This window comes from Convolutriloba macropyga, chromosome 1, assembly GCF_964194025.1.
Source record: "Convolutriloba macropyga chromosome 1, txConMacr16.3, whole genome shotgun sequence".
Classification (NCBI taxonomy): Eukaryota; Metazoa; Xenacoelomorpha; order Acoela; family Convolutidae; genus Convolutriloba; species Convolutriloba macropyga.
Genome location: NC_134468.1, coordinates 89,117,236 through 89,143,854, shown reverse-complemented (window position 1 = coordinate 89,143,854; position 26,619 = coordinate 89,117,236). Strand labels below are relative to the sequence as shown.

Below are 26,619 nucleotides of genomic sequence, written 5' to 3'. Positions count from 1 at the left end.
TTAGAAAATTGAGCATCCTAATTGTGAAAACCAACCTCGTAATTAATTACACTAATCAATTTGAAACAATAAAAGGAAGAACATAGCCGGCAGATTGCCGGAAAATAGCCGCCGTTGCCGCGTAATGCACAACGGGATTGAAACAGAAAAAGAAAAAAGATAGATTGACCGCATTTTTTTCCCTATTTTTTTCAGTGTCAAAAAGTGTTCTAATGCGGCGTGCAGTTTCAGTTTGATTCTAAAACCATAGTTAATTCAACTTCTCAACTGAAAGCTAATAAGCTTAATACAAATGCCAGCTTGCAAACACTCTAATGAACTTCGATAACCTGGCTTAATGACCGGGCTTTATCGGTTTATCCCGTCTCTTTTGATTTTGCTCTTTTGACCTTGACTGTATTCACTATCTTGCGTAAATAATTGAGTGAATGGATTTAAAAACCATTCAGTTGAAACAGTGAGCGAGGTAAAGCAGAAGTCAAACGTGAAAATTGTGACTTATGGAAAACAAAAAACGTGATCAAAAGGTAAAGCCAATTAAAAAAAGGAGAGCACCTAAATAATAGCCATCGAGAGGTTGACGGCGGCTATTAGACAACTACCAATTCACAGAAAAACATGGCAAAATAGTAAAAATAGCTCTTTTAGTATATTATTTGCTACAGATGGACGAAACAGCCTCCAAATGCACTATTAACAATTTAGATAATTGAGACAAATACCTTTAATTGAAAAAAAAAACTGAGTCTTAACTGAAAATCTGCGTCGAAAATTGTCACACGTGATCAAAAAATATTGCTCGCTTAGCGCAAAATTTTTTACACCAACATTTCGGGCTCTCCCAACATTTCGGGTTCTCCCAGAATGCTTGAACCCAAACCACTCCCAATTCTCTCTAAATTAGATTTTCGCTTAGCAGACCTGTTTTGACGTGCGGTTTTTGACTTCCTCTAAAATGCATGCTCCAAAAAATAGAAGTCACCTATTAAACAATAGATCACCATTACTCCACTTCGAGTTGTAAAAAGACAGCGCACTGATAATTGAAAATTATCAATTGTAAAAAAAATTGGAGCGCCATAAGAGCCACCTAAGATGAGGGTGGCTATTAACCTTAGTTAAATAGCAGAGCACTGTAAGTTATACGCCCGTAAAGTTCTACAAGCTAATCGAAGTGGATTACTTCACAGCGCAAAAAGTGTCCAATTTAACACTAAAAAAAGCCAAATGAATTTCTTGACAACTCGGAAAACTTACTCGATTTCCAACTTCCTTGCTGAGCTCTCCGAACTCCAATTCCGGTTTCATTTCCTTCAGTTTGGGTCGCATGATGCTCGCAAATGCTATGTAGCCACTAGCTTTCTTCTGACCAGGCACGACATTGTTCTAAATACAGAGCTACATGGTAGAAGAGCCACTGACCAATTTAAATTCAACATAAAACTCGTTGCTAAACATCAATCGTAGATTGCATCTGACAAGAGAAAAAAATAGGATAGTTTCACAAGCATCAACCAGTTCTTACCCCATGGAGTTCAATATATTAACTCGCATTTTGCATCCATTAGAATCTTGCTTAGAAACCTCACCAAAAAAGTGTTCCTCAACAGTTAAAAAAGGGTTCGGATCTTCCGTTTGTGCCCCCCAGTAAGTTATGAGCCCCCAGTTACAGAGCACATGCCATTACATAGTAAATCATTAAGTAAAACTATGGCACGTGCGTCTGGGGGGTGCACAAACGGAAAATATCCAAGGGTTCCTATTCAACCAAACAAGTGTTCCTATACAAGTGTGTACAGACCTTTGACGTGTAGCCTCTTTTATTGGTGCTTGAACTTCCCGCTCCCGTAGCAGTGACTCCTCCAGAACTGCCAGCACCTGTGACGTCCTCGTCTCCAGTTGAGAGCTCATTGGGGAAGCTGGGATCCAGATTGTTTGCCCCAGAGCCAACACTGCTGTCGAGCATGATGTCATCCATCTCTATCTCGTGAGAGAAGAGGAACGGAGATGCCTCCTTCATCAACGCAATTGGCTTCTTGAAGTTGTACACTTCGTCCAAGTGCAGTTTCTTCGACACTATCGGCATCTAAGTACAAAACACAAACATTTCCAACTGGAAACTATCTCTGCAACTTAACCTTATCACCAATATGTTTACCACAAGGTTATTTAGTTTATGATTAGTACAAAAATGATATAATCTACATGATTTTTTATTATTAATCTTATCTTTCATGATTTATTGTTGTGATTATTTTGACGAAGGTTTAACTCACCCTGAGGCCCTTTTTTAGTTTGGTAATAATCTTGTCATCAGGAAAGTACTTATTGTCACATATGTACACATCTGCTTCATTGTACTCTGTCGGCCGACCTGAAACACCACATCAACTAGATTTTGTATAGAATTCTATTTACTGTCAATTTCTCAATTTCTGGATCAAAATCACGAGACAATTCAGAAACCGATTAATGATCTCCATAAAAATGAAAAGTTGGAGCCATTGAGGCTTTATTATTGCACATTACACCTTGTGATTTCGGAGTTTTCAAAATTAGCGTTACCGTTTCGAAGTTTCGAATACATCAACACATGCCAAACTTTTTGCGGAAAAACAACCGCAATAAGCTTTATTAACCAAAGCAGAAATTTAGGTGATGGTCGCCAAATTGCCGAAGAAGCTTTAATCGATTACTTCTCATGACCCAATTCAATTAACACAAGGATACGGGAGTGAAAATTTTTTTGCCAACACGTATTTTTAAACGAAGAGAACACAAGATGGTCAGGAAACAGCCGCAATAGCGTCGTAGATTTGTAGTATCAAAAAGATAACAAAAAGATAGAAAAATAAACCCACTAACGTCGGATGAATGGCTCTCGAACAAGCTGGGAGCAATTTAATATAGTGGTGTAGCTTGTGGGTGCAAAAACTCGGACCTGATATAAGTACGCAACATCGATCTCCAGGATGGCAGTCAGACGGCTTAACCGCTACGTCACAACCACATTGTCACGTATCCGCTAACAATCACTTTTATAATAGCAATAAACTTCATTTCAGAATGAGCTCAATTGAAATCACTGAAAATGGAGAAGCGAAACTTTAAAAGTCACTTGAGAAGTCACAGAATGTTTTAGAACGATAGCTCAAAATTGGCCACTCAAAAATTTTGCATGAAAAAGTCCGAAACGATTACAACAATTGCTTCAAATTTCCTTTGAGTGATAAAAAAGATTATATAATTATTCATTGCTCTGATGTTATACTTTGATTAAAAACCTGTACAAAATATTGCTGCTTCTAATAGCTGCTCTCAGATAACCTTCAATTAGAGTGACACACACCCAATTGAACTGAATTAAAACAAAGGAAAGTCATTTCTGAGAGAGTTAAGACAAGTGACCAAATACAATCACTCGAACTCAAGAAAAAACCATTTCTGTAAAACAAATGGTCTCAAGGGAAATTTAACTAATAGCTACCAGCTCAAACATGAACTAGTGTGTTTTCCTTTAAGTTATTTCGGAAGTCTACGACACATGCCATTAGTGAGAGTATATAAGCAAGACAACAACAAAAACAAGCATGCAAAACTAAAAACAAACAGCTATCTTTTAAAAGAATATTGTCAAGGTCAGCAAAAATTATTGAATAGAACAAAACACTAACTAGAATTAACAATGCCTCACTAGATAGCCAGGAGACTTTTTAAGGGGGCATAAGACAGCGGACAACAAAATCTACAAATAATCGAAAAACTCAAAATCCACTGATATTTTTAAGAAGTAATGTCAAAGTTGTTAAAAAAAAGTCTGATCTCAAATGAACCCATCTAAAACTTTCAATTATGCCTCGTTAGAGCCAATGAGACCAGTGATTAAAGAAACTAAGTGACATGACAACAAAAAACTACAGAACTCGGTAACACTCAAATTGCTTTAAAAACTTTTGATATCAATATAGCAAGTGAAAATCTCCAATTACGCATTGTGGGGAGAGCCAGTGTGACCTGTCATTAATTACGCTAAGTAAGAAGACAACAAAGAGATCTACAAAACTGTGTTGTCTTCTAATCACAAATATTTCCGAAGTTGTGACAAAGTCGATGAAACATATAGCTTAAAACATTAGATCTATTAAAAAGCTTCTATCGCGCCTCAAAGCTCAAACAAGATCAGTCAATAATGAGAATAAGAAATAGGAAGGGCTCTGATTTATTTTTGAAAAGAGATTATAGATTTCATCCTCAAAAAAACATACCCGGCAGATTGCCGGAAAATAGCGGTCGTTGATTCCAATAAGCATGATTGGGATTGAAAGAATAGAAGATATTGAAAAAAAAAGATTTTTTGTACAAAAACATTTTTAAGTCCGATTTATTTTGATGGCATTTCGTAGTTGAACATACTTCTGTATCTTAGAGAGAGGCTTCAGGGGCTACTATCAACACCAATAAGCATAAGAGCTAAGACTTATAGGAACGACGTTCAAATAGCGGGCATCTAAAATTGGGCTTTATTTTATGGGTTTATCCCGTTTCTATTTCTGACTTTAATTTTATATACTGACTCTGTTCATTTTGAATTGCTTTGCTGAGCAACTGATGTTCAAAATCACTTTTAGCAGAATGAGAGAAGAGAGAAACTAGCCTAGAGAAGTCAAAAAGATTTCACGCAAAATGTTGAAAAAGCGGCAAAATGAGGTAAAGCGAAACATTTTTTTGTTCGACGAAAAACAAAAAATAGGAGCGCTATAATAGCCGGCTGAGAAGATGAGGGCGGCTATTAATAATTTAAAAGTCAAAAAAGAGTTTTGAAAAGGCAGAAATGAAAGAAAAATAGAAAACGTTCGAAAATACAAACGTTTGCGGTTGCCAGAATTAATTTTAAACGCTTGCTTGATATATTTGAAAACTTAGTGTCTAGTGCAACCCTATATTGTATGAAAAATCGAACAGCTAATATGTTACTGATGACTTCAATATCGTGAGAGTCGTCATACTTTCTATAAATGTAGCAAGTTTTGACAGCCCAATTTAATTGTTTTTCGAGAGTTGTTATAAGATTCTGAGGTGCAGAGCACAAAATTACTGCTGGATATTGCATGTGACGAAAATCAAGAGAAATTATTGGTATTCCTTTGATGTTTTCTGGAACGCTGTTTCGTATTGTATGAAATGATTTTATGCCTCGTGCCATGCAGGGTTAATTTTTTTCCTCAGATGGAAAGGCCAGTTTATCTGTTGTAAAACAAAAATATTTTACTTCTACCTTTTCTATAATCTTTTGTCCATCAATTGTCATTGATAGATCTTTAGATTCAGCGGAATCAACAACAATAAAATCCGTTTTGTCTGCATTGACCTTAAGAGAAGTGCAATCAGAGTGATTAACCAAGTCTTTGGCATCGTTTACAAGTATTTGGATAATCTCTTGAACATTGTTTTTGGATAAGAAAACGACTGTGTTATCTGCACTTTATGCATATTAAACTAAGTTAAAATTTATATTGAATCGTAAGTTGTTAAGACACATTGCAGATGAGTGGCCCGAGAACCGTACTTTGGGCAATTCCTTTGATTAATCTAAACCAGTCCAATTCAAAACTTTTACTATTACACAGTGAAACCTATCGCAAAAAAATTTTTGATAATGTTCTGGGCAGACCCATTTAAAACCAAGCTTTCGAGTTTTGCGAATAACTTCTCACCGTCAATCGAATCAAATGCTTTTGACAAATAAAGGAAAACGGCTGATATATTGTAAATTCCTGTTAAATATACAAGTGCGTCTAACGTTGAAACTTTTTTTCGCAAACGGAATTGCGTTCTGTTGTAGATATTTGCTTTGTGGAGACATTCTTCGATTTGTTTCTTAAGCAATTTTTCAAGAACTTTTCATAGGGCTGGTGTTAACTAGTGTGCTCTATTGCTTAATGGCTGTTCAATATAATATCAACTTTATTAACAGCAAAGTGATACGAGCAAATTTAGGCTGCTCGGCTTTCAAATATTCATTAAAAAACACACTGGCTCAGCTAGTTTTCCTGCATCTATTGAAAGCTCCCAAGCAGTTATGTTGAAAGGACCCCTGTGGTTTATTCTTGTCTACGGCAAGAAGCAGTATAAGACAATCATGGCTAGTTGCAACTATAAAGAAATCGAGAGGAACCGATTGGCGGTTTTCAAGCGTATATGTTTTAATACCTCTATTAAATTGATTTGTGAATTTATCAAAAAACTAGCCAGGACAAAATTAGCCTACCAATCGTTCAAAAATTGATAGTTATTGTTCCTTGTGATTTTAATATCAATAACGTGTCACATGCCACTTGAACAGGAAACAAAAAGGGATTATTAGTTGATTAAAAGCTCCCAACTGATTTAAAATGTAGTTCAAATGATTCGCAATCCCATGTTTAATTATTATGATTTTGACAAAACTTTCTTAATCAGCATATTTTAGCCGTTGTTTTTTGCAGTTTCTAACATCATTGATGATAATATTCCAATTCTTTCGAATGCATGTGCCTCTCAATCATCTGTTTCTGAGGGTATTCAAGATATTTCATGTAGCTGGAATTCCAATATCTCTTGCACAGTAGATCAGAAATTTTTTTGTTTTTGAGAAAAGGGGTTTATCGTTGCGCATATAAGCTTTTTTCAGTGCAGCGTGAGATTAAGGGCACAACCATAAGGTCACATTTGATCAAAGCATCAAAAACATTAAAATTTAATCAATTAAAAATCCCTTTTTGTTTCCTGTTCAAGTGGCATGTGACACGTTATTGATATTAAAATCATAAGGAACAATAACTATCAATTTTTGAACGATTGGTAGGCTAATTTTGTCCTGGCTAGTTTTGTGATAAATTCACAAATCAATTCCTCTTTCGCAGCAACCTTTTTGAAAAATTGCACACAGCAATTTTATACCAGCTCCTTTTTGATGGATTACCAGTCGCTAAGGGTTACAATTTCGTCTTCATTTTTATCAGAGGTTTTGTAATTATCTCAGTTTGCATCCATTTTGATCAATGCAATGCTTTATACCGGTTGAAAAGAAACGTTTGAATTTAGAAGGTCATGAGAAACGATTTTAACAAAAAAGCAACTGATAAAAAGCTGTTCAATTCACGTCTGATCCACCAACTCTCTTTAGTTCGAAAAAAGACGATCCACCAATGATCTTGTTCACATCGTAAAACAACCGAACGCTGACGTTGAAACCCTTTAGACAAAAATTGGTTTAAAAACACCTGTGCAATAATAGCCTCGCTTCAGATTCGCGGCTACAAAAAATGGACTGATATTCTTAAATCCAGTTATTGAGACTACTCACAGACAGTGTACTCCCTCAATATCATGACAGTGAAAGTTCCCTGTGCGTGGTCCAGTCTAGAGGGCTGGTTCATCTCAGTCGCTTGGGCATCGTTGTGCTGGGGAATCTCTGCCACGATCAGTTCGTTCTTATAGAACATTCGAGTGGGTTCGTGCTCCACTTGACAAGGCAGCAAGTACCAAGACCCAGAGAACCACACCACTCCCCTGTAAAATGTCATACGTTCCAACACAAGGACTCAAAATTAATGATATCTGTATTGAGATACGATTTCCGCAAAACCTACTCCATTTGGGAAACTTTGCCGGAGAGCAATTAAATTTCCCCCATATATTTCACATATATATTGAACCCTCAAGACCTTCCAACTATCTGTCTTTAACAATCTGAATCATATTGTGTCATTCGAAATTGAAGCAATTTAGACTTGATTTAGGAAAGTGACCGCTAAGTATGCTTACTCCCTGTCCTTCCACATTTTTTCAATTCTGCGCATGGATTTGTCAGGCTTGGTTGCTGCACTTGTCAATGCATCTTTGGCATCCTCGTCCTTGTTAAGTAGTTTCGACTTGACATACTCGTCCACTTTCTGGTCAATGTCAGCTGAGGAACTCATACCACCATCTCCTTCCACCTTCTCTTCTATAACACAAATACCATAAAAGTCAACATTATTTCCATTTTCTTAGATTCAAAGTTAAATTAAATATACAGTAATGTTTAACTTCAACGTAGATACATTCCAATTTTTGAGGGCCATTTTATGACCAACCGAACTATTCAGAAAACAGACTTAGGTTCACTACACCTCTTCAACTTGATCGAATCAAATACTTCCAATTGTTATTTCACTGCCCGCTATTTGGGTGAGACCAAATGGACCTCGTGTTTGTCACCAAACACTTTTAGTCCTCCCCCCGTGTTGAAATGTGATCATTAATTAGACATTATCACAACTCAAACATAGCCGGCAGATTGCCGAAAAATAGCCGCCGTTGACGCGCTTGACGCACAACGGGATTGAAACAGAAAAAGAAAAAACCAAAGATAAAAATTGAAAATTTTTTTCCTAAGCTTCAAAAAAGTGCGCTAATTCGATGCGCAGCTTCAGTTACATTTTAAAACTAGACATGATTAAGCTTCTAAAGTGAAAACTACTACACTTAATAATAATGTCAGCTAGCAATCACTCGAACAAATTTGATAACCTAATGCAATATGACTTAATGACCAGGATTTATCAGTTCATCCCGTTTCTTTTGATTTGCTCTTTTGACTTTGACTGTATTGAGTGCATTGCGTAATCCAATGCCTAAAAGAATTTAAAATCCATTCAATTGAAACAGTGAGTGAAAAAAGTCAGATGTCAAATGTAAACATAGCCGGCAGATTGCAGGAAAATAGCCGCGATAGACGCTTGTGGCGTTACATGAATTGAAACAACTATAGAAAATTAGAATTGAAAATTAGACAGATCGACCACCAGTCCTTTAATAGACCACCAGACTTTTTGGGTTAGCTTCGGACTGTCATTTTGATGAGACACATAAGCTCTATAAGGAGAAAGCCCTAATAGGGCTTTTCAAAATTAGGATCTTTTCCGTTTGTGCCCCCTCAGCTTAGTGGGCGCATATTATTTGCATCCCCCAGATGCACGTGCAATATTTGGGGGCACAAACGGAAAAGATCCCAAAATTAATACTCGAAATCAAAAACTCAAGACTCTAATATTCAAGAATTAGGGCAAATGTTTGCCACTACTTAGATGCACACTATTGACCTTTAATAAGTAAATGTTCATAAAATTTAAAGTTTCATAAGCGAGCTCAGAAGTCATTTTATTGAGTGATGTAAGTCATTGAAAAGGTCAATTCCAAGAAGTCACGGTAAGACGAAACAAAAATCTGTTAGACGAATTAAAAAACATAGCAGGACAAGTCCTGAAATACAATTCAAAGAATTGAATGAAAAACTCAGACGTACTCTACCTGACAAGCAGATCAATTGAACAATGCCAGCCAGAATACAAACAAGATCATCTAAAAAAATTGAGAAACTAAAAGAATCAAAACTAAACAAAAACATACTCATTGCTAAAACTCTTGAAGCTTTTAAACCTAAGGCACAAGTTTTTCCTTTTAAAAGTACCTATTTCAAAAATATGTTGAAAACGAAATTTTGTTTCTGAAATCGGTCCAGTATTATATATGCAAGACCTAAAAAATATTCATTGGCCCTTAAAGATCGATTAACTCGAAAATGACCAAAAAATTTAAGAAAATCAATTGCAAATTACAAGGAAATGTTGCTGAAAATTGTAATATACACATCTTCAGAATCATTTCTGTGTCTAGACGCGATCCAGTAACCCAATTCTAAGCTTTAAACTCATTGGCTCATAGATCGATAGGCAATAAATTAAAAAAAAATTCAAACTTCAAAAATAGAAATTCGTTCTATTAAGATGTTGAAAGCCATTCAATTGCCACCTAGCAACTATTTAATAACATACTATCAAACCCTGGATGAGTTTACCTGGCTACTGAGGCAAGAAAAATAAAATACAAATATTTTGAAAAAACTTGAAAATAGCAAATTTTATCAAAAAAACTTCTAAAAGTCGAAAGTTTAAATTGTTGAAAACAAATCCATTGAAACTAAAAACCATGCAGTAACTTTTTATCAGAACATGGAATACGTTTTCTCGCACTTGAGAATGGACGAATATCAAAAAATGACAAAAACTTTAGGAAAAAATTGCAGATTTTATCAAAAAAAATGCTAAAATTCGAAACATTAAAATGTTAAAAACAATTCCATTGTTAATAAAAACTATACAATGCCCTACTAACAATCCTCAAAGGAGGTTGCCTGGTCCCTGAAGCTGGAAAGACTGAAACAATGACGAAAATTTTCAAAAACCTGAAAAAATTGCGAATTTTGTCAAAAAAAAATTGCCAAAATTTGTGATATTCAAAAGTTGAAAACTATTACATGGCAACTAAAAATTTTGCAGTAACTTATTATCCAACCCCTAATGAGGTTTTCTGGCCCCTGGGACTCAAACAACTTGAATATTGACAATAAATGTCAAAAAATATGAAATTTATTGCAAATTTCGTCAAAAAATGCTAAAATTCATGATGGCAAAAAGTTGAAAACCATTACATTATCACTAGAAACTATGCAGCAATCTATCATCAAACCCTGTATCAATCCCTAGATGAGGCTTCTTGACACCTAGGAATAAAAACTCAAAAAATGACAAAAATTTTCAAAAAACCTGAAAAAAATTGCAAAAATTAGTATCATTTTGCGTGTTTGTGTTTTTAGTACCAAAACATATAGCTCATAAAATGGTCATTACAATTAATTTTGTCTCGCAAAAGGCCTTCATCAACTTTTAAAAACTTCAACCTAAGAATAATCAAACAAAAAACTAAAAAAAAATCACAAAAAACATGAAAAATTGCCTCATTTTGAGCACAAAAACTCATAAAGATGACCTTTTAACCTTAAATTAAGGCCATCCCAGCAGCTGCACCACCATAAGCACTTGGAGGACTATTAAAACCCACTTTGGGCCTCTAATGAAACTTAATGCCCGCTGGGTTTTACCTGTTTATCCCGTTTTGAAAGATCAAAGTCGTTGAAAAATGTGTGAACACATCTTAAAAAAAACTCAGCGCACCAATACAATTCAAATTCTTTGAATTGTAAAAAAATTAGGAGCGCTATAATAGCCGCCTAGAATTGAGGACGCGGCTATTAAAAATTGTGAATTATCTATAACGAAAAACGTGATAAAAAGGTAAAGCGAATAAAAAAACATTGCAGGACAAGTCCTGTCGTACAATCAAGCAATTTTCAACAACAAAACAAAAAACCAGACCTGGAACTGACTATTAGCGAATTGGGAAAACCATATCGAAAAAAAATCAGATCAAAAAATAAAAAAAAATCAATGTCAAAATGCCGCATGTGAACAAAAAAACACTCGCGAGAAATGAAAATTTGATTCAAACAAAAAAACTAGGCCTAGAATGGACTATGATTGGATTGGAAAAAAAAACATTTGGAAAGAAATACAATTCAAAAAATAGAAAAACAGTAAAAATCAAAGTAAAATTGCCGCATGTGAACAAAAAACCACCAACGAGAAAGCAAAATTTTGTTCAAACACCGATTTCTTACTCCACTTTAAAATAAGAGTGAAAAAATTTCACGCCGCCAAACCGCTCGCTTTTTAGCCCCACTTCATGTTTCGGCGTGACCAAAATCAGTACTCCACTTTGACTTCAAAAATCATGAAAATGTGTGAACAGAAGATCTTAAAAAAAGACAGCGCTCCAATACAATTCAAATTCTTTGAATTGTAAATAGGAAAGCGCCTAAATAATAGCCGTTGAGAGGCTGACGGCGGCTATTAATACGAGTATATGGTTCAATGCATATATAATCCCAGCAACAATAAGCCCAAATCTTTTATAGAACGTTACTACCATAGTTGAAAGTAACTACAATAAAATTGGTGGGCTGCTATTATGGTAAAGCGCAGGTTAATCAATAACTATCTGGGCATTATTGAATGAACATTCAAAAACTATCCAGTGTCAACTGTCTAAAAGATTATCATTACAAAGCCCATTAGTTTATACAGTCATTTTAAGTCATTCATTTATGTTGCCGAGTCTATTCTGAAGTACTGGGCTGTTAAAAAAAACATACCCGGCAGATTGCCGGAAAATAGCCGCCGTTGATTCAATAAGCATGACTGGGATTGAACGAATAGAATATATTGAAAAAAAAAAGATTTTTGTACAAAAATATTTTTTAAGTCCGATTTATTTTGATGGCATTTCGTAGTTGCAAATAACGTACTTCTGTTTCTTAGAGAGAGGCTACAGGGGCTACTATCAATACCAATAAGCATTAGAGATAGTAACTAAGACTTACAGGAACGACGTTCAAATAGCAGGCATCTAAAATTGGGCTTTATGGGTTTATCCCGTTTCTACTTCTGACTTCAATTTTTTATAGTGATTCTGATCATTTTGAATTGCTTTGCTGAGCAACTGATGTTCAAATTCACTTTTAGCAGAATGAGAGAAGAGAGAAACTAGCCTAGAGAAGTCAAAAAGATTTCACGCAAAATGTCGAAAAAGCGGCAAAATGGTAAAGCGAAAAAAAAAGTTTGACGAAGTAAAAAAAAGCATAGCCGGAAGAATTCCGGAAACGACTCGAAGTAAAAATCTGAATCTGACGAAGTAAAAATTCTCACTAATCAGATGCATCACCAGCATATTACCAATCACCAATCGACAGATAGCGTAACCAATTCACAAAGAAAAGACTGGAGAACTGGAAACTTGACAAAGGAGAAAATCAAAAAAAATTATTCTCTAAAAGTCCAAATAAAATTCTCTACAAAAAGATAACATGCAGTTTCCCAGCCATAACTAATAGAAATCAATTAGTTATATATTTGGCTAGATCAATCGCCCACCTAGTACTTGCAGAGAAATGTTAAACAACTAAAAAAGACTATTAAATCTTAAACGAATTAGAATTTTGTATAATTTGTTTAAATGAAAACTGCCCTCCTGCTAAGCCTTCAAGTGCAAATTCATAGTATCAACACCTACAAAATGCTCCTTATTGAGAAAAAGTTGCCAACAAAAAACATTAAATTGGAAGAAGTAGGGAAAAAAACTTAAGAAAAAAGACAAAAATTGGCCAAAATTTGCTCTGATTTACTCGAATTTCTTTAACAAAAACAACTCGAAACTAATATCAATCAAAATGAGAAAACATCCAAAAGAACTAAAACAGCTGACTTCCACTATAAAACTCCCCAAATGATATCAAAGGTTGAAAAAGAATAGAAAGGACATTTAAAACCAAATTGAACAAAAAAAACGAGAAAAAGTAAGGTGTTTTTTAAATTTTACAAGAAAAAAGCCAAATAAAATTATTTTGATCAAATAGAGCCATGAAGTGATCGCGAAATAATGGACAAGTCATAACAAGCTAAGAAAATGTCTACGATTGAAAAAAAACGAAAAAAAAGCAAAAAAATTTCAAAAAATGGTTGAAAAATTTTCAATTTTTCTGTCATTTTTCTTCAGAAAAAAATGTTTTATACTAGCAAAATTGTAATCAATTTGTATCCCTGATATTTCTTGAGTAACGAGCTTCTATGCAAATTGCACTTAAAGCAGTAAAACAAAACAAAAGGCCGAAATACAATAAATTTCGTCGAAAAATCAGCAAAACTGATCAAAAACCTCCAAATTTGCATAAAACTCAAATTAACTACTTGAAACCTTTCTTTCCTATCAGAACGAGCCCAAATCCAATACAAAATCAAACCTCAAAAACAAGAAAAGTTTCAAAAAAACTGCTTTTAAAAGCCGCACGTGAACAAAAAAATTTCGCTCGCTCAGAGAAAATTTTTTCACACATCAATTTCTCGCTCTCTCAAAAACAGCGGTATGAACAAAAAACCACTCTCGTTTCGCTCCGCTCTTCACTTTTGTTCAGCAACCAAATCACTCGAAATTTTTTCACGCGTTTCATTTCCCGCTTCAAAATTCACTCCAATAAAATTGATTAAAAAAAAGGACTTCTCCAATACTCCTCTTCGAGTCGTAAAAAATACGAGCGCAATAATAGCCGGCTGAGAAGATGAGGGCGGCTATTAACTAGAGAAAAAGACAACAAATTACCAAAAATGATTAGAATCTAGGCAGTAGTTTGTTTCCGAATGAAGGTTTTCTACGAAAGTGATGGAAAAGTGGATCAATAGTATTTAGTTACCTTCAACAGCTCCAACTCCAGGTTCGGTCTTCATTTCATGGTCAACATTGTGTCCATTGTTGACAAGGACATTGTGTGGGTCATTGGCAGTGTCCGATTGGAGAGGGAGAATGATTCCATCACCAAGTCTGTACACCTTCCCATTCACAACACACTGTTCATAGAAGGTCGCATGTTCGCCACTGGTGACATCTTGCTGCTGCTGATTTGTCAAAAGCTCCTAAAATTTTCCAATTCTCTTTTGTCTCGGGTAACATTTACAACCACAACTACGAGCACAGCAACCACAGTTAGGTTTGGAATAAGATATACCGGGAAAAGTAAAATCAATTCCAATTTGCTGTTCAAGTTCTAGGCTCCATCTTCATTTTTCTGCAATGCAACTCTAGGACATCAAATCACTAATATTTGCCCAAGTAGTCGAAAAATGGAGAAAAATTTCATCAACATAGCCGGCAGATTGCCGGAATAGCTGCGAAAGAATAGACCTGCGTGCCATGTAATAGAAACAGATACAGATCTAAATTGAAAAAAAAATCGACGCCGCTCAAAAAACTAGGCTAAAAAACATTCAGCGATAAATTAGTAAAGCTTGTTAAAATTCATTCCACAGAAGCTTCTTAATAGGGACCGTTACTGCACATATGAGTTCTTTGACCTTAAACAAATTCAATTGTTTTAAAGTGCAAAAGTCATTTTATTGAGTGAGGTAAGTCACGTATGATCAAAATCTAATCACGCAAATAACCTAAAAACTTTCGCTAAAGGGAGTGAGAAATGACGTCACGCGCGCAAATGCCGTTAGTGAGAGGAAGAAGTCATTCAGAAAATTTGACTTCTTCAGCTTTGCTGTGTGAACAAATGTAGAACGAAAAAAGAGCGTCAGACGACGAAACAAAAAAACATAGCAGGACAAGTCCTGACGTACAATTCAAAGAATTTTCATTGACTACACAGAAAAATTAGACCTAGAAAGGACTATCAGTGAATTGAGAAAACAATTTTAAAAAAATCAGAACAAAAAAAGTAAGAAAAAAACAGAAAATCAATATCAAAATGCCGCATGTGAACGAAAAAACCACTAGCGAGAAATGAGAATTAAAATTCAAACAAAAAACTAGGCCTAGAATGAGCTGCGAATTGATTGGGAAAACCATTTAGAAAAAAAAATCCGATCCAAAAAATCGAAAAAACAGTAAAAATCAGAATGAAATTGCCGCATGTGAACAAAAAACCACTACCGAGAAACCGAATTTTTGTTCAAACACCGTTTTCTCACTCTACTTTAAAATTAGAGCAAAAAAAATTCACGCCGCAAAACCACTCGCTTTTTCGCTCCATTTCCTGTTTCGGCGTGACCAAAATCACTACTCCAATTTGACTTCAAAAATCGTGAAAATGTGTGAACAGATCTTAAAAAAAAAAGACAGCGCCCCAATACAATTCAAATTCTTTGAATTGTAAAAAAACCAAGAGCACCGCAATATAGCTACGCTCAGCTTACAGCTTCGCAGCTATAAAAAAGAATTTCGAAAATTTGGTCAATTTTGCCGCGGCAACATCTAAATTTTCCCAGGAAACGATTCTGTGCAACGCACTTACCTCTAACAGTTTTTCGAAAGAATTCTTTCGAAATCAGATAAAATAGCCATCATATTGCCAAAAAGAGGCGCGATTTATCCACTGCCGACATTGGGGTTGAAGCAGGAAGAGCTGATTGACGCCCAACATTTTTCAACCAGTCAAAAAATGTTCTAATTGGTGTGCCGTTTTAGTTAGATTACAAAATTTTACTGAACAGAAAATTTTACATTAATTAACAATCAAAATTACAAATTTTACTCGTTTTTTTAGGTATACATCTCAACAAAACTTAATTGACCCGAATTGAACCAGTGGACCGAAACGCAAAAACTTGAACCATATTATGCTATTACTTGTCAGGTGTTATGCAATTAATTATTCTGTGGTTGGAATGAAGAGAAATGTGAAAATATCAATATTACTCAACAACTGAAAGTGAAGCACAACTCAGCAGCTATAACCAGTCAAGAGTCAGTCAACAATAAACAAACGAGAACATAACTTGAATGGAACAAGAATTATCAAATACCTTCTTGGCTTTAGCCAATAGCGAGTTCCGTTTAAACAGTAGAGGGTTGAACTCATATAAATCCTGAAACCCTCAAACCCATTCAATACCCTGTCCTCATCAGACCAAACGTCAAAGAAACACTTTCTCAAATCAGCTTCAATTAACTCAAGTCAAAAGCAGAGCAATATTCTTAAGATTCAATCTATAAGTGACCACCAAAGTATTTTCCAGGAATCGTGCCTTTTGTTATTTGAAGTCAAAGTTCGCAATAATGGCAAACCCCGCAAAATTCTAGTTCCGTGTTCCGATGCCTTGCTAAATACCCTCCCTGAACACCATAGGGAATATATAATTAATATACTGACTATTCTCTTCCTGTAACACGTGGATATTGACTTGAATGATATTGTCAATTGCATTGGTTATAGTCAATTAATTGTATGAGTTATCTGATCTAGAGAAGTTTACACGCAACAGATGAATCAGCGTGTTGAAGCATGAGCATGATTTGCTATTTGCATTTGCCAGAGACAACCACTCCTGTACCCATAAGCAGAGCAGTGTCAACTAACCGAGAACTGCTGGCAGTACAACTGAGTATGTGGCATCAGGTTCTGATCTTCTGCCACTCTGTCTGCCAGTGCTCTTCTGTCCACTCTGTTGATTTTGAACTCCCTCTTCACAAAAGATATACTCGGGTGACTGTCCAACGTCCATGCCTGCAACCAAACAAACATAACCAACTAACGTTGGACGAATTGCTCTCGAACGACTGGCCGGGCAAGTTTTTTGGCTAGATTTTTTTGATGCGTGCAAAAAAACCACTAGGGAGGGTTACGAATACCCGCCCTCTGGTGTTCGCGACAGAAATATTAACAACTCGGCCATCAGGCGCTTGAGATTTCTTACCATACAATCGCTTTTATTTTAGCAACAAACTTAATTTCGGAGTGAGAGAATTGAGAAGATTAAAAAAAAAATTGATGATGCAAAACGCAAAACAAGGGCGTAAAAGACACCCGAAAGTCACAACAGTCAAGCAAAAATATCGCAAAAGCAAACGACAAACATTTTTACAATACTGGCTTCAAACTTCGTTCGAGAGCAATTAATTAAACATAAGCGACTAACGTTGGTTATGCTTTAACGCGTTGTAATGTGTTATGGTTTTGCATCTGATAGAAACTATACGTCTAATTGATCGTTCTGAAGTTTTCAACTGAGTTGACTACATTGACGATACTCTTACTGAGAATTCAACCGAACGAAATGACCTCAAATGACGTCACTAGAGGTTATTATAAACCACTACAGCCTGATAATTTAAATTAAAAAAATGACACCATTTTAGAGCACTTTTCATTTGACTTCCAGTACTGAACTTCCACCAGTTCAGCTGCTGACACCTGTGAATGAGAGAACCTCAGATCAGGCAAAACGAAAAAGTAATGCGCAAAAATCACTCGAAAAGTTAAAACGATCAAGAGAAAATTTTTGGGATCTTTTCCGTTTGTGCCCCCCCCCCTGTTAATTATCACGCTATGCTCCCCCAGTTAATTATCACGTGCCACTGCATGGTAAATCGTTTTGTTTAAAACATGGCACGTGCGTCTGAGGGTTGAAAAGATATGCACCCACTAAGCTGAGGAGCACAAACGGAAAAGATCCAGTTTTTGCTACAAAAAAAAACCAACAGCCGGCAAATTGCCGGAAAATAGCCGCCGTTGACGCGCTAGAAGCACATCGGGATTGAAAAAGAAAACATACCCAGCAGATTGCTGGAAAATAACCGCCGTTGACGCGCTAGAAGCACATCGGGATTGGAACAGAAAAAGAAAACATACCCTGCAGATTGCTGGAAAATAGCCGCCGTTGATTCTCATCACTTTTATTGGGATTGAAAGAAGAGAAATAATGGAAAAAATGATTTTCGTAGAAAAACGATTTTAAAGTGCGAATTATTTTGATGTTATTTTGTAATTGAACAAACTCTGTTTCATAGTGAGACAATACAGGAGCTACTACAAATAGCAATCAGCATTACACATGGTAACTACGACTTATAAGAACCAAGTTCGAGAAACGGGCATCTAAAACTGGGCTCTATGGGTTTATCCCGTTTTTATTTCTTTCGTTTTTCGTTACTAGCTCTGTTCATTTTGAATTGCTTTGCTGCGCAACTGCTATCTAAAAGCAACTTGAGCAGAATGAGAGAAGAGTGAAACTAGCCTAGAGAAGTCAAAAAGATTTCACGCAAAATGTCGAAAAGGTGACAAAATGAGGTAAAACGAAAAATTTTTATCCAACGAAGTATATAAAATAAGAGCGGTATAATAGCCGGCTGAGAAGCTGAGGCGGCTATTAAAAAGAAGAGACAGAAATTGACAACTTGTTTCCTCAGTTTCAAAAATTGTTTCAATTCAGTGTGCAGTTTCAGATTCTTAACCTATACTTACTTCAGCTTCTAAACTGGGGTATTAATCTCAACACTAATATCAGCTAGCAATCGCTCTAATAAACTTTGGTAACCTAATTCACTATGACTTAATGACCGGCCTTTATCGGTTTATCCCGTTACTTTTGATTTTGATTTTGCTCTTCTGACATTCACCGTATTCACTACATTGCATAATTCAATGCGTGAAAGAATTTAGAATCCATTTGGTTGAAATACTGAGTGAGGTAAGTCAGAAGTCAAACGTGAAAATCGTAACTTATGTGAAACGACAAACGTGATCAAAAGGTAAAGCAAATTTTAAAAAAGGAAAGCGCCTAAATAATAGCCGTTGGAGAGGCTGACGGCGGCTATTAATCACCTTTACAATAATTGCTTCAAACTTTGTTCGACATCAATGAAAACGTTTTTGAATGTATGTTAAAACTTCAAATGTATGTTAAAACATTCTATGCTACGCACAGACTTTCATGCACCGTCTTGTACAATATCAAATAGAATAAATTATGCGTTGCTTTGTAGTTATTTTTTATAAAATATGTAAATGGAAATACTTTGCAAAACAAAAAAGGTTCTAGAAAATTGAATGTTTGCGATGTAAAGAAATGTTCTCACCTTTAATTTACAAATTATTCCTCTGTGAAGCTCGTTAGAGTTCTGATGACTCATAATGTTAATGGCGTCACTTGGATTGTTAGCTCTGAACTGACTCTCACAAATAAACACGCAGTTTTCATTCAGTTTAGCAACTGAAAACCGAGTGAAGTCTTTAATATGCATGACATGACATTGAGGTCCAATGATAGAAGCCGTTGACACCGACACTGTGTAAGGATAGCCACCAGGCGCTGTGTAATGCAACACCTCTTTGTTCAAAAATTTGCGACCAGGGAATGATTCGACCTGGTCCGGGAACAGGAACAGTTCTCCAGCTACGAAGTTATCTTGAATCTCTTTGACATAGAGAATGTGACGTTTCACTGCACCATCGTTCATTGCAGCCGCGTTAGGCGTGGGGGTAATAAATATATATCTTCCAGGTACAGCGACAGGAACCGCGACATCTTGGTAATCGGGGATCTGATACTTGCTCATCGCCTGGAAAGGATAGAAAGCATTTTACCATTTGGTACAATTAATATACAAATGGAAAGATTCACGACGAACGATTGCTGCAGATGGAATGGAAGCAATGAAATAACTGTTAACAGACCATTACCTTTTTTCCTGAATTACAGACCTTCTGAAACCAAGCCTTGTATCTTATCATATAAAGCTTTTGCAATCATGATGTTCTTATGAGCTCAAAAGCATTAGTAAACAACAACATCAATCAACGCTCAATCAAATTGAGGTAAAGAAACAGCTGGGAAGCTTTGAAAATGTGAAGCAGCGCAAATTAAGCTGTGACTAACCAGCTTGCTGAGTTCGATAAAGTTGCAGTCGGGAGGCATGCTTGGTTTGGGTTGACTTCTCCGCTGCTCTTCCGTCTCCTTCTCAATCTGTCGACTACCCACGTGCAGGGCGGGAGAGAATAAGGTCTCACCGTTTTTAGTCATCTCATCTCTCTTCCGCATGAAGAATAATTGCATGTCCAGGGAGTCTTCGAAAGCCTCTGAATCCACAGCTGTAACGTTCCTACAAATAAAAGAAATAGCATAGCCGGCAAATTGCAGGAAAATAGCCGCTGTTGAGCCGCTCGACGCACATTGGGATTGAAATAGAAAAAATTCAGAGATAAAAATTAACAATTTTTATCTCTTAATTGTCTAAGTGTTCTTAATTGGTGCGCAAGTGTCAAAATGTTCTTATGTGGTGCGCAAATTCTGCATATTCGGTTAAATTCATGAATTACACTTAATTCAGCTTCTAAACTGAGCGCTATTAAGCATAATACTAACGCCAGGTAGAAATCGCTTTAATATCTTAACGTAATGCACTATGACTTAATGACCGGGCTTTATATGTTTATTCCGTGTCTTTTGATTTTGCTCTTTTGACTTTGACCGTATTCAATACATTGCGTAACTTAATAAGTGAAAGAATTCAAAATCCATTCAGTTGAAACAGTGAGTGAAGTAAGTCAGAGGTCAAGCGTGAAAACCGTGACTTACGTAGTGACTTACGTATAACGAAAAACGTGATCAAAAGGTAAAGCGAATTTAAAAACATAGCAGGGCAAGTCCTGATGTACAATTCACAGAACTTTCATCGACTAAACAAAAAGCTAGACCTAGAAAGGACTATGAAATGATTGCAAAAACCGTTTAGAAAAAATCCCATCCAAAAATCTTAAAAAAACAGCAAAAAAATCAAGATAATGCCACATGTGAACAAAAACCACTAACAAAGCGAATTTTTTGCTCCTACACCCTTTTCTTTACTTCAGAATTAGAGTTAAAAAGTCACGTCGCAAAACCACTCGCTTTTCGCTTCATTTGTTACTTCGGCGTGACCAAAATGATCGCTTCAATTTGACTTCAAAAATCATGAAATGTGTGAACAGATCTTAAAAAAGACAGCGCCCCAATACAATTCAAAATGGTTAAATTGTAAAAAAAGGAGAGCGCCTAAATAATAGCCGTTGAGAGGCTGACGGCAGCTATTAAAAATTGAATTAAAAACGCCCTTGGCCTAGAAGGGTAGTCGGTCAACTCGGTTGTACAAATATAAATTATGACAGTAGTATAAGACAAAATGTGCAAAATAGTATAGGACAAACAAGTTAGCAATTGGAAAATATGAACAAACCCGGCAGATTGCCGAAAAAGAACAGCCATAGACTCAAATGATCCCCATTGTGATTGAAACAACAGAAAAAACTTACTGTTTTTAAAATTTGTAAACAATTTTGATTGGATTTCTTAATTAGGCACACTTCTGTTCCTTCATGAGAGGATACAGTGATTAGTATTAAAACCAATTCACATTAGATCTGGTTAAAAAGTCTATTTAAGGCAAATTTCAAATAACGGGTATCTAGAAATGGGCTTTATACCTTCATCTAGTTTCTATTTTGATATTATTTTTCGTTATTGACTCTGTTCAATTTAGATTGCTTTGCTAAGCAACTGCCGTTTGAAGGCACTTTGAGCAGAAAAAGTACAGCGAAGCATCGTGACACAGAAGTAAAAACCTAGCAACTCCTGAAATCCAATCCAAAGAAAAAAATGTTAAGCTGTAAAAAAACCAGCAGACTAAATGACTATTAAGCGTCAAACAGAGGAAAATAACATTTATGAATTTCTAGAAAAATGAAAGCACTTAAATTGTAGATATTTTGTTGTTAGCGTTAAAAATCAATAAATTATCAGAATGCGAGAATCACAGAATAGATAGCTTGCATTCTATTTGCAAATTTACTTGATAAAAAGGAGACAAGCAGGAGAACTTAGAGATCAAGTAATCAGATTTTGTTGAACGCGCCTGCGCAAAAAGTTGTAGGATTTAAGAAATATCTTACTGACATAAAGAGGTAAGCACAATAAACTCAAAAACTAGAAACCGTCAGAAAAATCACAAATTATATTGGAAGGTCCTTGATCTCAATGTTTTCCAAACCAACCATGTAATGATGAAATCTGAGAAAGAACCCAGCTCCCAATTCAAACAATTTTTGACCAATTATAAAAAACAGAAATGACAAACTTTCCAAAAACAGACAACCCATTTGTTCTCGATTAATTAGTGCGAGCTTGAATCTTGTAGACTGCATCAGACGGGAGTGGAAAGGTTTACTAGGAGGGTTGGGGGACTAAGAAATGACTAACGTGCTTCAGATGACGTCATTAGAGGCTATCATACACCAATAGAAGTTAAAATAAAAAATCGACTCAAATTTAGGCCCACTTTCAATTGAGTTTTAGTAGTAAACTGCCATTAAGCGGCTTAAGATGTTGAATCAGAAAAATTGAGATCATGCTAAATGCAAAAAACGGGCAAAAAAGTCAAAAGAGTCAAGCAAGAACTTTGCATAAAACACGCATTTACAATAATCGCTTCAAACTATGTTCGAGAGCAATTAAAGAACTATTGATATGTTCCAATTTTGGTTACAAATTAAGTTTCCAAAAAAATATTTTCGGCATTATAAACTTAACCGACTAACGTCCGGTGAAAAACTCTCAGTCGACTGCTGAGCAGTTGGTTTCATCAGCAGGTAGCTACAATTCAGGGACGCGAGCTTTAGCTTAAATGAAAGAATGTGGGGTGAACGCAGTGACAGCGTAGGAGGGGAGCGCATGGGGATCAACAGCGCCGAGGGGATGGGGGCTGGTGAAGGACGCGTGGATGTGAGCGGATGTGGTGGAGTGGATGGGAAGGCGTGAAGTAAGGGGAGGGGTCAAAATTTAAGAACCACCCTTCCCACCATGAATTTATCCAAGGGAGTTTCAGCAAATCGCATACTAAGGGTCTCCGAAAGGCTCAAAAAAATTTCAAGCCCAACGCGATACCTGTTTGTCTCAACGAAAAGTCAAAAGGGTCAGACAAAAAATCGTTCAAGCAAAAAATTGCATTAAAAAGACCAGAGAACTAATATAAATGCTACAAACTTCGTTTGAGCGCAATTAATTAGTTTACCTGAAGGCCTGCTCTCACGCTTGGCTGCGCATATCACAGACCAAAGATAAATAAACTATAAAAATGGAAAAACTAGAAATATTTATTTACAATTTGCTAACATCTTGATGTTATTATCTACAAAATGTTGCAAAAACCTACTCATTAACGCAGCTTAAAGCTTTGAAAACTTTCAGGTGCCCAAAAGTTATAAATTGCACAAAATATTTAGGAACTGAGTTGGACGTCAGTTAAGGACCCATTTAAAAACAAACTCAAGAAAACGTCAAAAACGAGCAAAACTGCTCAATTTCTGGCCAAATCTTACGCAAGACCTTTGCACCTTTAGGTTAGACGTTCCCAGCAAATTGAGCACATGGTTAACAAGCAGTTCAAAGTGTACTATAGGGGCAGTAATGAAACTGAATCCCACTGGGATTTTACTATTCATCTCTTTTTTAAAGCCCAACGTCATAGAAAAATTTGTGAACATAGCTGGCAAATTGCCAGAAAATAGCCGCAATAGCTTCGAAGATCTGCAGTTTAAAAAAATTGTAAAAATCAGACCAAAAAAAATGAATGCTGAGATGTTATATTTTGATGAAGGATTTGTCTAACTTATTGCTGCTGCTATTAGCTCCCTCAAATACCCTTGAATTATAGTGAAACGCACTCACTTGATCTCATCTCTTTGAATTAAAGCAAGGAAAAGCCAAATTCAGAGTGAGCAAGTCTTTTTGGGAGTGATAGGTCACGTGTGACCAAAAACAGGTGATAACGTGAATGATCAAAAATCTGACGCCGCTAATGTGAAAATGACGTCACGCAAGCAACTCAGTTTAAATTGCAGGAACAAATGAACAAAAAGCAGATTTGAAATGGTTGTGACCTCATATGGTCGTGGAAACAACTCCGTAGACAAAAAACACCCGGCAGATTGCCGGAAAATAGCCGCCGTTGATTCCCATAACTCTATTGGGATTGAAAGAAAAGAAAATATCAACAAAAATTGATTTTTGTATAAAAACATTTTTAAGTGCAATTTATTTTGACGTCATTTTGTTATTGAACATACTCCTGTCTCTCAATGAGAGGCTGCAGGGTCTAGCATCAATACCAATAAGTATAATAGATAGTAACTAAAACTTATGAGAACAAAGTTCAAGTACCGGTCATCTAAAAATGAGCTTTATGGGTTCATCCCGTTTCTATTTCTGACTTTGATTGTTTTATACTGACTCTCTTCATTTTGAATTGCTTTGCTGAGCAGCTGCTGTTTAAAAGGACTTTGAGCAGAATGACAGAAGAGTGAAACTAGCCTAGAGAAGTCAAAAAGATTTCACGCAAAATGTCGAAAAAGCGACAAAATGGCTAAAGCGAAAAAGTTCGACGAAGTAAGAAAAAATAGGAACGCTATAATAGGAGGCTGAGATGAGGGCCGCTATAAACAAGAGATGCCAATAATAGCCTCAGCTATCGCTTAGCGGCTATTAAACACATCGGAGCATCAGAATGATCCAAGACGGAATTTCTTGGATTGTAAAAACAAGTAGGAGCGGCGTCTGAGATTAAGGCAGTTATTCATAAAGTGAAACGAAATGATGTAGAGTGACGGTGATCACAAATTGAATTGAGAATCAATTATTATTAAGATATTTGAAACAGGAGCCACCCATCCTGTACTAAGGTTGCAAATGAGTCTTCAACAGCGTGTATGCTGGCGCAGAGCGGGCGCAGCGGAGGCAGAGTATGCAGCTACGCAAAGGGCAAAGCTAATTTTATTCCCAATGTAGGCTATGCAGCTTTGTACGTAAATCACGTCGGAATACGAATCATCTTTTTTTTGCTCATTGATTCTTACTGCCAACCTCTGAATGGATTCCAACGCTAACGGATCAGCTACTCCAGTGTGAGAGAAAACATGTGGATAGATGGTGGCCTTTTCGACGTCAATGATTTTTAGCTCATACCTCTATGCATCCGATTTGTACCGTATTTGTATTGCAATGGCTCTAATGAACTTCGATAACCTAGTGCACTGACTTTATCGGACCGGGCTTTATCGGTTTGTCCCGTTTCTTTTCAATTTGCTCTTTTGACCTTTACCGCTCACAACAATGCTTAATTTAATTAGTGATTTTGTTGAACCTATGATAGGGGTGGAAAGAATAAATTTAAATTGCGTATTAATCACGCTTGACATAGATAAACGACAAATCGCACAAAAAGACCGACAGGACTAATATAATTGCTACAAACTTCGTTTGAGAGCAATTGAAAATAGACGCTCTACCAGTTCAAGATGAACTTGGCTAGAGAGACAGTATTGGGGATCACGTGAGAACAAGAGAGGGAGTTATAAGATATATCCGCGTGTTACGGTGTAAGACTACAGCACACTCGACTTCTAAGATTAACAGGTTCCGGTTTGAATGCAGTACGGGTGTCTGTTTACAGTAGTTGAGACTGCGTACAACCCATAACAAATTATCGTTCTGTCTATTCAAGACTGACCTTATGTAGTAGAGAAGAGCAAACAAATCACTCTGGAGATGGTCCAGTCTCTTGTAGACGAGGGTGTCTAAATTACGAGAGATGATGTCAAGACTGAGAGGAGGGAGACCCTGGGAGGCACGCTCGAACACAATTGGATACAGACTGTCACTGTAGCACCTCCCGTCCTCGTCCTAAAATACGCAACATACTCCTCTATTATACTAAAGCATTTACAAAACATAGCCGCAAATAGCCGCTGTTGACTACATTGCCATATTCATTATATTCTAAAATGGATCTTTTCCGTTTGTGTCCCCCAGCTTAGTGGGTGCATATTATTTGCACCTCCAACCCCCGACGCACGTGCCATATTTTTACATACTGATTTACTACGTAATGGCACGTGCTCTGCAACTGGGGGAGCATAACCAATGGGGGGGCACAAACAGAAAAGATCCTCGAAAAAAAAGGTAAATTCAGAAGCCAAATTTGGACAAAGACCGACGCAGTACACTTTATGGAACTTTGGTAACTTAATGCACTCAGTAATTAAATATTAAGCCTTGGTCCCAGCTTTATTGGTTTACCACGTTTCTATTGATTTCGCTTTTAACCTTGAATGCATTTGCGTAAATTTGCGGAATAATTTCTAAATTCCATTCAGTTGAAACAACGAATGATAAGTCAAATGTGAAGTGAAGACTTATGTAAAACAAATTTTAAAACTTAGATGGCAGATTGCAAGAACATAGACCCAGTAGCTCTGAAGATCTGCAGCCCCAGAAAGATAGTAAAAGAAACAGACCAAAAAAACTTGCTTTTTTAAAATGCTGAGATGTTATATTTTGA

At 36.3% G+C, this 26,619-nt stretch overlaps 1 protein-coding gene across 2 annotated transcripts in view; it reads right to left on the bottom strand.

The window, feature by feature from the left end:
* The window catches only part of LOC142344124 (protein polybromo-1-like), a 104,708-nt gene that overhangs the window by 44,677 nt on the left and 33,412 nt on the right, over positions 1-26,619 (bottom strand). For both annotated transcript variants that reach the window (XM_075395634.1, XM_075395644.1), the window contains 10 exons: positions 25,789-25,961; positions 20,130-20,352; positions 19,330-19,812; positions 16,832-16,978; positions 14,165-14,384; positions 7,807-7,987; positions 7,346-7,551; positions 2,277-2,374; positions 1,802-2,086; positions 1,258-1,386 (listed from right to left, as the gene is read on the bottom strand). In XM_075395634.1, coding sequence (XP_075251749.1) covers positions 1,258-1,386; positions 1,802-2,086; positions 2,277-2,374; positions 7,346-7,551; positions 7,807-7,987; positions 14,165-14,384; positions 16,832-16,978; positions 19,330-19,812; positions 20,130-20,352; positions 25,789-25,961 — 2,145 coding nt within the window. The remainder of the gene's footprint in view (positions 1-1,257; positions 1,387-1,801; positions 2,087-2,276; positions 2,375-7,345; positions 7,552-7,806; positions 7,988-14,164; positions 14,385-16,831; positions 16,979-19,329; positions 19,813-20,129; positions 20,353-25,788; positions 25,962-26,619) is intronic.